Source organism: Panthera leo, chromosome E3 (assembly GCF_018350215.1).
Source record: "Panthera leo isolate Ple1 chromosome E3, P.leo_Ple1_pat1.1, whole genome shotgun sequence".
NCBI classification, from domain to species: Eukaryota; Metazoa; Chordata; class Mammalia; order Carnivora; family Felidae; genus Panthera; species Panthera leo.
In genome coordinates, this window is record NC_056694.1 from 13,095,231 (window position 1) to 13,110,578 (window position 15,348).

General features: G+C 39.8%; 1 protein-coding gene and 1 non-coding gene across 5 annotated transcripts in view; one reads left to right on the forward strand and one right to left on the reverse strand.

The window, feature by feature from the left end:
• AUTS2 (activator of transcription and developmental regulator AUTS2) overlaps positions 1-15,348 on the forward strand; it is a 1,111,391-nt gene that overhangs the window by 496,947 nt on the left and 599,096 nt on the right. For all 4 annotated transcript variants that reach the window (XM_042921091.1, XM_042921093.1, XM_042921092.1 and 1 more), the window contains exon 4: positions 14,747-14,782. In XM_042921091.1, the coding sequence (XP_042777025.1) occupies positions 14,747-14,782 (36 nt within the window). The remainder of the gene's footprint in view (positions 1-14,746; positions 14,783-15,348) is intronic.
• On the reverse strand, positions 10,150-10,256 carry LOC122210382. The gene has a single exon (XR_006198032.1). It is a non-coding gene; the product is annotated as a U6 spliceosomal RNA (small nuclear RNA).

Here is a 15,348-nt window from a genome sequence, read left to right on the forward strand (position 1 = left end):
TGATTTGCAAAGGAAAAATCCTTGTGATAACACACCGTACCTCCTGAGGGCTCTGTCACCCCCCTAGACCTGCCTCCTCCCACTCTCCAGCCTCCTACCTGCCAACAGGGCAGATTCCCCTTTGCCACCTCCCGAGAGCACCTGATCCTCTGGGCTCTCTTTTCTTCTATCCTAACATGTCACATGACAAGATTCTTGACCCATCTTTACCCCTGAAGGCAACACTTGGAAGCTTTCTTATAAAATGACCATTCAGGGAGAAGTTTTTATTAGTAGTAACAACAAAGGAACATTCACAGATTAAGTGAGATAGTACTCTCAAGAAAGAGACAGAAATTCAGAGTCTCTGAGTTTTAAGAAGAATAAGCAGAATTAGGACATATAATAAGGAGCAGAAACCTTTTGGCCTTTGTCTTCCTTTTTTTAAATGATTTTTAAACAGTTTTTTTTAATGTTTTTGATACTTGAGAGAGAGAGAGAGAGAGAGCGAGCATGAGTGAGCGAGGGAGGGGCAGAGAGAGAGGGAGACACAGAATCCAAAGTAGGCTCCAGGCTTCATGCTGTCAGCACAGACCCCAGAGCCCAATGCGTGATCAAACCCCCAAGCTGCAAGACCATGACCTAAGCCAAAGTCGGTCACTTAACCGACTGAGCCACCCAGACGTCCCTCTTTTTTTTTAATACTCTAAAGCAGTTGTCTTCATCATGGTGTACAAGATGATCCAGTGTGTTGCAAGAAAAAACATATTAGAACTTATTTATTTTGTGTCTAAAAACAAAGGAAATTAAACTTTCCTAATACTTAATTTAATGAGGTGGAAGTAGTTCATGTATATAATTTATAAACACATGTATTTTAGGAGTGTGCTCAAAACTTTAACTAAGGGGTGTTCCTCAGCATAAAAGGTTAGAGAGCACTGCACAACTTTGCGTCATTCCTGTAATCGTCTCCCATCCATTTCTCCATCATCCAAGGTAGACCCTCTCAGGACACAGCCATCTTCCTCCACCTCTCAGGAAAATTTGAGAGATTTAGAGTGAGAGTTGATATAGAGAACATTGACTTCTGGAAAGAATTAAGTGGAATAAACAGAGTATAATTATTTCTTTGGTACTCTTAATGTCTTAATTGTAATTAATTGCATCCCATTCTTCTAATAAGGTTTAATATCCATTATACAACTAATACTAACTCAGTCTTTCGCTGTGTATGTCTGTGTATAAGAATATTTCTTTGTGTGTTTTTATATTTCATTAACTTTGTGATGGAACTATAAATTATAACAGTAAAACCGTAACAGTAAGAAATACTAAGTAAGAAATACTTAGTTGAATACAGTAAGTATTCAGTACAGTAAGAAATACTAAGTTGTTAACAATACTCAATACTTACGTAGCTCCTCTAAGATTTAATTTTTAAATTTTATTTTAAAGAGCACATGCATGTGCAAGCAGGGCAGAGGGGCAGAGAGAGAGAGAATTTTTTTTTAATTTGAGAGAGAGCACGCAAGTAGGGGAGAGGGGCAGAGGGGGAGGGAGGGGTGGAAGGAGGTGGGGAGACACAGAGAGAGACAGAGAGAGAATATCTGAAGCAGACTCCATGCTCAGTGAAGGTGCCCCCTGTTTTGATTTTAATATGAGATCTTACTAACCCTGGAAATTTTGCCAGGATTATTCCAGTTAATCATAATTTCGTCACAGAGTAGAGAAATGAAAACCATGTTAAGTCAGGGGACAGGAGTACAGTATTGTGCAGTCATTGAGATCTTTTGACTGGTTGCCTTGAATTCACTTTTCATTAGATAAAAAGAAATATGCAAGAGATAGCCTGCATTTATGGTTAGGAAGACTTAATATCATTGAGATGTCAATCCTACCCAGAACAACGTACAGATTCTGGGCAATTCCTCTGAAAATTCCAGCATCCTTTTTTGCAAACAGGAGAAAGCAGATACTCAGATTTAATGTGGAATGGCATGAAACCTTAGTAGTCAACACAATCTTGGAAAAGAAGAACAAAGCTGGGAGACTCACACTTAACCAATTTTAAAACTATCAGCAAAGCTACAGTAATCAAAACGGTATGATACTGCCATCAGAATAGGCATATAAACCAATGCAATAATAGAATTGAGACTCCAAAAACAAGCCTATACATCTGTATCCAACTGATTTTTGGTATGAGTGTTCAGACCATTCAGGTGGGAGGATATTTTCTCTTGAACAGATGATGCCAGGACAACTAGATTTCCTGGTGCAAAGGCATAAAATTATAAATTTGGACCCCTGCATCACAGCATGTACACACATTAACTCAAGATGAGTCAGTAGCCTATGTATAAGAACTGAAATCATGAAACTCTTAGAAGCAAATGTGGGTCAATCTCATGATTTTTAATTTGGCAGTGGGTTCTTAGATATAGCCCCAAAACCATGAGCAACAAAAGAGAAAATAGGAAAATTGGACTTCATCCAAACCAAAACCATTTGTGCATCTCAAAGGGCATTATCAAGAAGGTGAAAAAAATCCCTATAGAATGGGAGAAAATATTTGCAAATCATATAACTGGTAAGTGTTTAATATTTAAAAATGGGAAAGGGGGGCGCCTGGGTGGCTCAGTTGGTTGAGTGACCGACTTCAGATCGAGTCATGATCTCACAGCTTGTGAGTTCGAGCCTTGCGTTGGGCTCTGGGCTGACGGCTCGGAGCCTGGGACCTGCTTCGGATTCTGTGTCTCCCTCTCTTTCTGCCTCTCCCCCACTCACATTCTGTCTCTGTCTCTCTCAAAAACAAACAAACAAACAAATAAATAAAATGGGAAAAGGACTTGAAGAGACATTTGCAGAAAAGATATACAAATGGCCAGTAAACACATGAAAGATTGTCGTCATCACAGTCATCAGGGAAATACAAGTCAAAGCCATAATGAGATATCTGTTTACATCTGCCAGGATAATTATAATAAAAAAGGGTGGGTGGGGGGAATAAGTGTTGGCAGGGATATAGAGAAATTAGAACCCTTACATGTGATGGTGTGAATGGAAAATGGTACAGCCACCATGGAAAACAGCTTGGCAATTTCTTAAATAATGAAATATAAAATTACCATATGTCCCACCAGTTCCACTGTTAGGTATATATCCAATCAAATTGAAAATAGTTGCTCAGAGAGATATTTATGTGCCTATTTTTATTGCAGCATTATTCACAATAACCAAAAGTAGAAACAACCCACCTGTCTGTCAGTAGATGGATGGATAAATGAAAAGTGGCATATATGGACAATGGAATATTATTTAGTCATAAAAAAGGAGTTAAGTTCTCATGCATGATCCAGAACCTTGAAAGCATTATATTAAGTGAAAGAAGCTAGTATTGTATGATTCCACTTATTTAAGGAACCTAGAATATGCAGATTCCTAGAGACAGAAAGCAGAAAGGACATTAACAGGGAGGGACCAGTCACGGGAGTTGGGGAAAGTGAGGGATTGGGAGCTATGGGTGAACGGTTACTAAGTTTTTGTTTAGGGTGATGAAATAGTTTTTGGATACATTCACAGCAATGTGAATGTAATTAATGCCCAAATTATACACTTAAAAATGGCTAAAATGTCAAACTTTATGTTGTGTGTATATATATATATACATATATATACACATATATGTGTATATATATGTATATATATACACGTGTATATATATGTATATATATACATATATATGTGTGTGTGTGTATATATGTGTGTATATATATATATATATATATATACATAAATAAATAAATATATATATATTTTTTTTTTTACCACAATAAAATAATGTAAAAAAAAAAATGAGGGCTGTAACAATCCTGAAAATCTTATGTGGATCCAGTCTGTGCAATACTTTGAGCTCATGTGACTTATTAATTTTTAAAATTCCTACCTTTCGCAACAACAGTATCAAAATATGAAAGGATAAATGACAGAGAAAAAGAAAAGGAAAAAAAGTAGTTGGCCTTTAACGAGATCTTCCAAAACCTCCAGCCACTTACTTGCTTTGCGTGAGCAGTTCTGAGGTTGCAGATTCTTACCTCAGGCCCATTGGCATCTAAAATTTGCAGAGATGAAAACCTTTGCCAAGGAAGTCAAGCCACAAAGTGATTCTTTTGGAACCAAGGCAGCACCTACCCACACAATATTTTCAAGAATGAAGATACCCCTAGTCTTTCTTAAAAGGGAATTAGAAACTAATTACTTCAGTAACTATCAGACAATGAGGAGATGGACTGAAAGACCACGCTTAGTCTTGTTTTCGTTTACCATGGCTCTCCTTCCCGTGCTTTTGCTTTCATTAGTTTCTTGAACATGTGGAAAGTAGTTATTAACTGTTCTAAGGCCCTTAGTCTACTAATCTGTGTCATTTCCATGTCTGCCACTGTTGGTTGGTTTTTCTCCCCCTTATGAATTGTTATTTTCTGTCTCCTTTGCATGCTTGACAGTTTTGTTTTTGTTTTTGTTTTTGTTTTTTTTGGATGCCAGACATTGTGAATTTCTCTTTGTTGGTTGCTGGATATTATGGGTTCCTGTAAATTTTCTTGAGCTTTATTCTGGGATGCAGTTATGTCACTTGGAAATAGTTTGATTTTTCTGAGGTTTGCTTTTATGTTTTCCTGGGTGGAACCAGAGCAGCCTTTAGGCTAAGGCTAATTACTTCCCCAGTACTGAATACTCTGCCTGATTCCTGGTGCATTACGCGATTTTTTCTGAACCCTGACAGCTGGTGGAAATACCATTTTCTGCCCTATGTGAGCCCTGGGGATTGTTTGCCTGCTCCTCTCCAGTGGTTGTTCCCCTCGTTTGGGGTGCTTTTCTCCAGCAGATGTGCTGGTAGGTATTCAGGCAAAGACCAGAGGGGACCTTTTCGCAGCTTCCACGTTTCTGTCCCTGTGAAGGTCTCTTCTCTACCATCTTCTGCTTTGCAAATTCCAGCTGCCTTGGCTTCCTCCAGTTCTGTCTTCTCAACTTGGGGTACTTCTGGGCTCTACCTGGGCCACCTCTCAGTTGCCCTACTGTGGCATCAAAACTCTCTCCAGGTGTTAAGCTGGGGCAGTTTTTAGGGTCATCTCATCTGCTTCCCTCGTCTCGAAGATCACTGTCTTGCCATGCCTACTGCCCAGTTTCTAAAATCCCTCTTCTCATACATTTTGTCTGGTTTGTTGTTGTTGTTGTTGTTGTTGCTTAAGGTGCAAGAACGTATCTGGTCCCTGTGAGTCCATCGTGCCCACGCCTGGTTTTTCAGCTGAGATAAAAATTCCCCTGTCTTTCCTGCATTTCAGTTATTTTTAGAAGCTTTGGCAATTGAGACTCACTCCCGAGTGCAACTAATGAAGATATTATATTATTCCAGCTTAGTTACTTTGAATTGGACAGGCAAAAAAGAGAAAGAATAAAGAACTGCAGTGTGGCTGGAGGATTTGACTCATGGCTAAAGCTTCAAAACCAAATGTGCTTGGCTTTTCTAAATTACGTATTCCCAAACTGTATTTCCAGAAGGGAATAATTGTCTACGAGGACTCTCAGATTGTCCACATCAAGGAGACACGGTAACTTGTTGAGGTTAGTCACTAAGGAAAAAGTTAAGGGGAATAATTGAGTATATAAATATTCATGATGAGTTGTTCAAGGGGGACAGTATTGCTTCTGACTTACACAGAGTTTTGTCACTGAGGAAGTTGTCAGAATTTAGGGGCTAAATTTACTTATAAATTTAGTAAATCAAATCCTCAAATTATGAAATGATCCTGGGCATTCATTACTAACACACCAAGTTTTAAGAGCAGTTTAGTTACTTATTTTCTGTGTGACCTTGAGCAAAGAACTTGATCTTTCCCAGTCTAGGTTTCTGTTTCTGTGAAATGGGCATACTTTGACCTGCCTTGTAGGTCTCCTGTGTTACTTTTTAATTTTAGTATTCTTTATTTATTTATTTTGAGAGGGGAGAGAGCGCTCGTGTGGGCGAGAGCGGAAGAAGGGCAGAGAGAGACAGCGAGAGAGAATCCTAAGCAGGTTCTGCACCATCAGTGCAGAGCCTGATGCGGGGCTCAAACTCACAAACTCCAAGATCATGACCTGAGCCGAAATCAGGAGTCGGAGGTTTAACTGACTCAGCCACCCAAGCGCCCTGTGGGTCTCCTTTAAAGATCACTTGGCACCGTGCTATTTGAATCACGTAGCACAGTTCTTGGCACATCCACCGTGCTCAAAAATACTCATTCTGGAATCATCCTTTTGTATCAGATTTAGAACTTCCCTTAATAGCCTTACTGCCCTCTTAAATTTGAATTCCTTGTAAGTGTCCATTTGACAAGACCTGCTTATTCCCGTCATGACAAATAGGACTCTTCCTCCCCAACAAAACCCTTATTACCCATGTCACCTTACCTGTTTATCTCCAACCTGAACCGTCCATCCCTCTTGCTTCCCTGTCCTGGTATTGGATCCCGGAGCTCGTATCCTCGGAGTCAAGCTCAGTCCCTTCCTCCATCTCCTTATCCTGTCTCCTTGGTCACTTTCATTTATCTACTGACTGTATTTGTGAAGAGGTATTTGGGTATGATTATATTCTCATTGACACCGCTGATACGTCAGATGCCCTACTCTTTGGCACACAGAGAATTCCTGTGGCCTCTTCCTGGTGTCATCTACCCCGTCTCTGTTTCCTCTGTACTGTGCTCTGCACTGCCTCCAGAGCTGTTTTTCTGAGAATCAGAGCTCACAATTAAACTGCCTTGTTTAAGATATTTTAGACAAAGTCTACACCCCTGAGGATTGTCTGCAGAGCCCCTCAAGGAAGTCTGAAGCTTCCCCTTTATCTTCCTGCCCCCCCTCTCCTTCCCCATCTTTGTACCTTAGGCTTAGTCCCTCTGAACCACTGTTGTTTTCTTAAATAGTATGCACTTTCAAATCTTCCTACCTTTGTTTTCTCTTTTGGATCTTTTTTTTTTTCTCTTTTCCTTCTGCCAGCCCCAATGTCACTTTCTCTAGCAAACTCTTCCCACCATCCTATGCAAGTAGACTTCTTTAATGGCTTATTGAAATGAGTATGTGGATATGGCTCGTTTCTCTGTGAATGGTTTTTGGGTCAGGTTTTTAGTTATGAGAAGGGAGAACAATATTTAGTACTTTTGAAGGGCTCAATACTTGAAGGAATTGAAACGTTTCAGAAAATCATGAAAAGAGATTGAATTGTAGTAAGTACTGTGCTAAACAGTTGTCTAATCTGATTGTTCTGAGGCCATTTAGTCCATTTAACATCATAATTGGGGCACTTTTTTCTACATCTTTTTGAGATACCCAAAAACTCCCCATGTTTGTGGGTCCCACCACACAGTCATTCATTCACTTGTGCAAGCGTGTGTCCCAGCCTCCTTTCTTCCCACCTTCCCCCCAAACTTTTACTGAGGTTTTACTCTGTCCTAGGTTGGCTCACTCTTATTAAGGAAGAAACAGACAGGGGCCACACCATCCATGAGTTTCCCTTAGTTAAGAAGAAAATCTGATCTAATCCAGGCCTGTAAAGTATTCTTGATGTTCTGTTTCTTCTCTTCTCTCTCTTTTTAAGATCTGTGTTAGATTTTCCCTTTTCCCTGACAGTTTGTTTCTGCCCTTTTCTATTCCAGAGCCATATATTCATGCGTTTGCCTGGATGTGTCAGCATTTTGACTGCCCAGAAATTTTCATCCGGTACTTTAACTGGATTGCGTATAATTCTGTGCGCTTGAGGTTGACTAGTGGACAGGATGAAGTCTGTCCTCATGAGCCTTGCATTCTGTTGGGGAGGCAGACGACAGACATGTGAGCTGTGAGCATAACTGTTTCTGACAGAATGTGTTTTACCAGGTAAACAAGACAGTGATGAGGGGCTGAAGGGCATGTGTTGCTGTTTTAACCAGGTGATCAGATGAGGCCTTTCTGTAGACGATATTTAAACCAGAGCCTGAAAGAGGTAGCCCTGTGAAGATCTGTGGGAAGAGCATCCTAGGCATCAGGAACCACAGGCTCAAGGGCCTGAGTCAGGAGCAAGCATGACGTGTTTCAGGGGAAGAAATAAGGCCAGTGCGGCTGGAATATAGTGACTGAACGCAGGGGTTGATCACATGATCTCTTCTAGTGTATGATAAGGAGGCTAGGCATGGCATGAGTCTCCTGGGCTACTGTAATTGAAGACCACAAGCTGGTAGCTTAAAATAATGGAGATTTATTATCTCATAGTTTTTGAGACTAAAATTCCAACATTAAGGGTGTCAGCAGGGCCATGATCCCTCTGAAAGCTCTAGGAAGGACCCTTCCATTCCTCGTCTAGCTTCCGGTGGCCTCTGGCATTCCTTGACTTATAATTGTATCAGTACAGTACCTGCCTCTGTCTTCACACAGCCTTCTGCTCAATTTGTAGCTTTGTGTGTCCTTTCTTCTCTTTGTTACTACAGCAGTTACTGGATTTAGGACCACCTTAATCTAGTATGACCCCAACTTAATTACATCTACAAAGACCCATTGTCCAAATAAGGCCATTCTAGTACAAACTTTGGCAGCACCCGTACCACGTAAGGTTGTTTTATTGTCAAGGTTCTCAAGAGGAATAGAACCAATAGTGTGTATAATCATATACAACTACGGAGGCTGATAAGTCTGAAGGTCTGTAGTCAGCGGGCTGGAAACCCAGAAGAGTCACTGGTTAGTTCCAGTCTGAGTCCAAGGCCTAATCACCAGGAGAACTGATGGTGTAATTCTAGTCCAAAGGCTGGAAGGCTTGAGACCCAGGAAGAGTCCATGTTTCAGTTGAAGTCTGAAAGCAGGGGAAAAACCATTATCCCAGCTGGGGTGCAGTCAGAAAAAGTCTCTGTGACTTTGAGGATAGTCATTTTTTTTTTGCACTGGAAGATGTTAAAAGGTCTGTTTTTCTAATTTTTACTTTAAAATCTTTATTTGCCCTTTATATGAAACAACAGATAAAGATAAGACCAAGAATACAGAGAGGTAAAGAAGCCAGAAGACAAGGAGTATAGATGAGAGCCAGTGACTACGTGAAAGGGGTTGGAATAGAGGGTTGAAAATTGAAGTTAGAAGGGTCCATTTCCATAACTAATGCTTTTTTCAAGTTGTTGCCCCCTATTTTTTTTTAAATCACATCTATTATTTATTAAAAACCAAAAGCAATCAATAATAATGATGGCAAACAAAAAAAGAAAACAAAAACAAATGCTTTCCCTAAATATCACATGTTCCCTGAAATTCCCACCCACTAGTTTTTTTTTTAACTTTTGTGGTATGAAATTACAAAATTTCTTAGTTGAAAAGCTAGTTTTATTATTTTTGTTTATTTTGTTATCTGTAGAATTTTTTTGACATATAATTAGTGTAGTGTTTGTTATGTTAGTTTCTGGTTGATACGATGATTCTGTGCATCATGCATTCCTCACTACAATAGTGCATCATTACACTCTTATCGACTGTGTTCCCTGTGCTGTGCTTTTCACCTCCATGACTTGGTTTTTTTGTAACTGGAAGTTTGTACCTCATGATCCCCTTTATTTATTTTACCCCCATCCACCTTTCCTCTGACAACCACCAGTTCTCTGTATTTAAGAGTCTGTTTTCTTGTTTGTTTATTCACTTGCTTTGTTTTTTTTAGATTCCACATCAGTGAAATAATATGGTATTTGTCTTTCCCTGTCTGACTTATTTCACTTAGCATAATATTTTTAGGTGTATTCATGTTGTCCCAAATGGCAAGATCTCATTCTTTTTTATGGCTGAATAATACTCCTTTTATATAGATAGAATACTCCTTTTATAGATAGATATATAGATTGACAGACCACTTCTTTATTCATCTGTGGATGGGTTTGGGGTGCTTCTGTATCTTGGCTTTTGTGAATAATGCTGCAGTAAACACAGGGATCTATATATATCTCTTTTCAAATTAGTGTTTTCATTTTCTTTGGGTAAATACGGTAATGGAATTCTTGGATCATGTAGTATTTCTCATTTTATTTTTTTATTTTTTTTTTTTAACTTTTTCCCTATGTATTTTATTTTATTTTATTTTATTTTATTTTTTTGATTTTTTTATTTTATTTTATTTTTTTTTTAATATATGAAATTTAAAAAATTATGGAACGCTTCACGAATTTGCGTGTCATCCTTGCGCAGGGGCCATGCTAATCTTCTCTGTATCGTTCCAATTTTAGTATATGTGCTGCCGAAGCGAGCACAGTATTTCTCATTTTAATTTTCGGCCTGTTTTTCCTTGAATTCCCCTAGTAGTAATTTCCCATTCAAATTTATATTGTGTCTTCATCATCTATTAATAATCTTATCCCCGAGACACATTTCCTAGGATTAAGATTTCAAGTTTTTGTAATTGTCATTGTTTTTTCAAATGCTACAGAAAATCCATGAATGAGCTTGTTGTGTGGCCTTCACAAGAAATGTACTTAGCCATGATCCTCCGTGTTTTACTCCCAACAGAGAAAAGCATAACAGGGAGGTGGGTAGGCAAGGATGTCAGACACAATTGGTGATGTGGAAGAATTTTAAAATATTCTATTTAAATTCGCCCTAGGGTCAGAGCACACATTCTCATTGAGAGGTGGAGTACACATCCATCCCATACTCAGCTGTAATAGTAGCCGTGGCCTTTCTGTGTAGATGTCTGATAAATGGAGCACATCTTTTTTGGATGGATAATCAATTTTGAAATCCCTTGTTGTAGGTAAGCCGTTAAAACAGAAATGTTAACTTCATGAGTTTAATGAGTACCTTCCATGATAGCTTAGTGACAGAGATGGAAAGAAAGTCGGGTGGGGAGCAGTGAGGAAGAGTAGAATGAGAGTTTAATGAATATCCACTTGCACACTTGAATGTCAGCAGCAGTGTTCTACCTCCTGGAAAATGTCTTTCAACTGTGCATCCCATTACTATTCCTGCAGCCCATGTAGCTTGAAAATGGAGGCAGAGTGTGTTTGTAAGAAAGCTCTCCTTTGCAACATAATGAGATCGAGGCGGGTAATTTGCAGATTGCGGGAGCAGTGTGGTCAAACCTGGGAAAAAAAAAAAAAAAAAAACAACAGCCAAATGAAAAGACCATGTGAAATAGGAGATGGCTGATAATGAGCCCGGAAATCACATATCAGATAGCCAGTGGGCTGGCATTTCCTCATATCCTTGTCCTCTCATTGCTAAACACTTTCTCTTACTCTGTTTGCTCAGTCTCTCTACACCTAACATTTCTGCCTTGTGTCTTGAAAGTATGAATGAATTGGCATCTCTGCCATTTGAAACAAATAAGAATGAAGCCTTTTTCATTATTCAACAGATGTATTTGCCTAAACATGGGTGTATGGTATTATTTCGAATGCTTTTGAATCCAAGGACGTTTTGTTTGTTGCATTCTTTTTTAAAACATCTCATTAGTTTTTCAAGCCTCATTTTCACTCCTTGCCTTTTCTCGATTCTATGACAATTTTTGCTATATAGTTTGGAGAGAGTTTGCCTTCCCCCTCCAACAAAACAAAAAAGAAAGACCCCTTCTCATTAGATATGGATTGGGGCAACACAGAAAGTTGAAATCAGCTTGATTCTATCAAGTGTTCAGTGGTCAGGGCATCACAACCTCTTTGCTTTCCTAGGCCTTTTACCTTGCTGTCTGTCTCTTTCCTATATGAGAAATCGGTGCCAATCCCTAAATGCACATCTGTAAATTAATAGACAACATAATGCATTTCAAATCATAGGAAGGCTGTTTCTAGACATCTATTTCATTTTTGTAGCATAGTCTGTTTTTGCCCATGGTTCCAGGTGTTCATGGAATTTCTGACTTGGGAAAAAGGTTAATGCTTTCAAATACTTGCATCTGTATTGAGATACAAACTTGGATTAGGCATATGATCGAGACTCTTGTGGACCTTCTGGATAGCAAGGCCTAAGGGATGTGATGTGTGTCATGAGCTGGCAGTGAAACCCTGACTCCTGCCTGTGGCTGGTCTCAGAACTTCTGTTATCTTTATCTGACGCTGAAGGTCTTATTGTTGACCAGGAATAGTGTCCCACTGAATACAAGGCCATAGCAAGATTCTTGAAGTTGTAGTAATGGACAAGAAGATACCTCTTTCAGAGATGTTATTTCTTTCAAAATCTCCAGTGATTGAAGGGGGCTGGCAATTGGCCGAGAAAAATGTGGTGGAGAAGGGAGTAGGCAGGGAAGAAATGTCAATGCTATGGGTGTTTGGTAAAGGTAAAGATTAGAAGGATTTTTTTACAGAATTTTTTGCCAGGTCCCAAAAACACAGCTTAATGCCCCCAACTTTTTTCTGTATAGAAAAAGAGGTGAGTACAGTGGGTTGACAAATGTGAGTATCCTCTGACCATAAGGTTCTGTATGCTTTCTAGCAAATACTGAAACTCTAATGGGCTTTTAATGCACGGGAGGATACAGTGTCTATGTTCTTTCATGTGTCTGTCTGTATTTGTATGTGTGTGTGTGGGGGGGGTGGTATAAGGCAGGGTGCTTAAATGCTTTGTTGCATTATGTTAATTCCTCGGCAGTGCAATCAAATTCATGTCGTAATTAAAGCTGTCAGTTGGAAGGCAAGCCAATCGCCACGAAAACACAGCATAACAAATGAAGTGAAATGATTCTGCGTGTAGCTATACAATGCTTCGCCAGGCATGAAATTAAATAAGTAATTTGATGTTGACATCAGAAATTGAAATGATACCCACTGTTCCCTCATTCAGTCAGACCTGCATAAACAATAGCCAGAACAAATATGCACAACAAAGCCCTCTTCTCCACCCAGCTCCCTGAGTAATGTACAATATATATGCAAAATGAGTATAACAGAGCTTTCCGAGACCTGAAGGATGTAATTTTCTTTGGTATACAATAAGATGATATGTATGTGGGGGTGGGAGGTGGGTTTGGAGGGGTACTTCTGCTTCTGGGATAAAATGCATTTGCAGGAAGGGGAAAAAAACCTGAAATAAACAAATCCCATGCTCTTTCTGAGTAATTCATCCTAAAATGAGTTTACCTCCCAGGGGCATGACTCCAGGGTGGTGGAGACCTAAGTTGGCTTTTGCCTTCCTCTGCTCCGTGGAAGGCTGTGGGTGCTGTACACAGGTGATGCGGTCACATGGCTAATCACTGCTAGGAGAAGCTGTCTCCATGGCTACAGTGGATCTCCCTATGTACCATTTATGGGATCAGGAATGCAGCAAGATTTTTTTAAACCAAGTCCGGTGTGCAAGATCACACATCTATTGTCCTTTATTCCCCCTGAGTCTCTCTGAAACATCAAGGTGAAGAAAGTTTTGCTTTGGGAAGTGCATTTAGGAATGCCCTGGAGCGTACTGTTCTTTTTTTGTTGTGGATGCTGTTGATACTTACCAGCACTGTATTTCCTTCTCAGAAACAGTTTAAAGGCAGGAAGATTCCCATCTACTGTATTTTCAGAGGTTTTAAATTCACCTAAGCCTTCTTTCCCCCCCATTCAATCCACTTATTTATTTATACATTAATTCAACGAATACTTACTAAGTGCATCCTGTGTGCCAAGCACTGGGGAAGCAGTGATGAGTTAACCAGATGGTCCCTGCTACCTGTAGTTTGCAGAGCAGGGACAGAACACGTAGGTGGAATAATAGCTAGGGATGAACTGAGTGAGTACTGCTTGTAGGCGGAAGTCAGCCTGCCCCAGGAAGGGGGTAGCCCCTGATCCAAGCTAGTCAGGGAAAAGGCCCTGCCAGTGCAAGGACACTTAGCCAAGACCAGGAGACTGTCTTAGCATTAGCATTCCTTTTGTCTCAAGCTTATTTATACTTAGGGCCTTTCTTGTTCACAAAAAGGATACTAAAAATTAAAGAATTTGTAATGGGAGGTTTTAAGCAAAAAAAACCCAGAAGTACAAACAAGCATGAATCACAGACAAGTCTAAAACAAAACCCAAGTTCTCTTTTGGGCCTCTTTGCCCAAAGAAATGGTGCCCTGCAAGCCTTTCAGAATTAATATTATTTGTTTAAGTCTTCTGTGTGTCAGAACTATGGAAGCCTAAATTGATAATTCTTGTGACTAAAACCTTCAGAAAAATGTTGCTTTTCATGGCTTCCCTTTACCCACACATTCTTTGCATTTTATTCTACTAATTATGTTTACAAAATGTCTCATTTTTGAAAAGCGCTCTGTGTGTACTAACTGATGCCTTTAGGGAATGAACTGGCAAGTAGGTCATACACTGGAAAAGTCATCCAAACCCACTGGGCTTTTATTTTCAAGTCAGTCTGGGCTTTTTCCTCTTGCCTGCCCCTTTGCGGCCACAAAACTGAGTAGCTTGAGACCAGGGCATTGAATGTCAGCAAGTCAGGGAGGCAGGCTGATGCGTGTCTGTTTAGTCTCAGTGCAGGGCGAAATGCCATCATTAATTCATTACCCAGCTGCCTGTCAAATAAATTGGCAATTACGTCCACCGCAGAAGCTTGGAATTCAGTAAATAGCACGTTAGCATCTCTGAGTTGTTGAGAGATGTAAAGGGGAAAATTAAGCCAACACGGTGTTTGTATCAGTAGCAGATGACAAGGGGCAGCATACACTAGTGATGTGATGTAGCGATGAAAAACCCGCAAAGGGCTGGTAATGAGCTGTGTGGATTGGAACGTGTTAAAAACCATTGCTGATTTTCCACTTTGTCTTTATGCTTTATTGCAGAGTTCAGCTCCTTCCAGCTTGGGAACAGGCTACTTCGTAAGTTTATCTCAACTTGCACATGTGTGCCTTGCGTTGGCATTGATTTACTTCTATAATGTTCGCTCATTAGGATGTGAAAAAAAAAAAACCTAAGAAGTCCCCTCTCAGTCCTAAAGAGCAGACTGATAGCCATCCTTTTAGTAGGATTATTTTATTTTTAAAAGACATAACCTGTCGGGCCTCGTAGATCATGAGTCAGTCTGCGATGTGGGTCTCGTAGCCAGTACATTTCCTTCTCACCTGGCAGTGTAAAGGAGACCTGATTGGCTCATGCCACTTTCCTACATAAATGGTTTTGTTTTTTTTTAGTGACAAGTGCCATGTCATGTGGAGGATGGAATTCAGATTATGCCCTGAGGTTTTTACTCACTTTTAAGATCTCTCTCTTTTTTTTTCTTTAAAAGATTTTTATGTTTAAGTAGTCTCCACACCCTACACGGGGCTCCAGTCTACAACCCTGAGATCAAGAGTTGGACGTTCCCCCAACTTGGCCAGCCAGGTGCCCCCACTTGTAAGATCTCTTAAAGAACTTTCCCACATATGTAGGGAATTGCCTTCTTTAA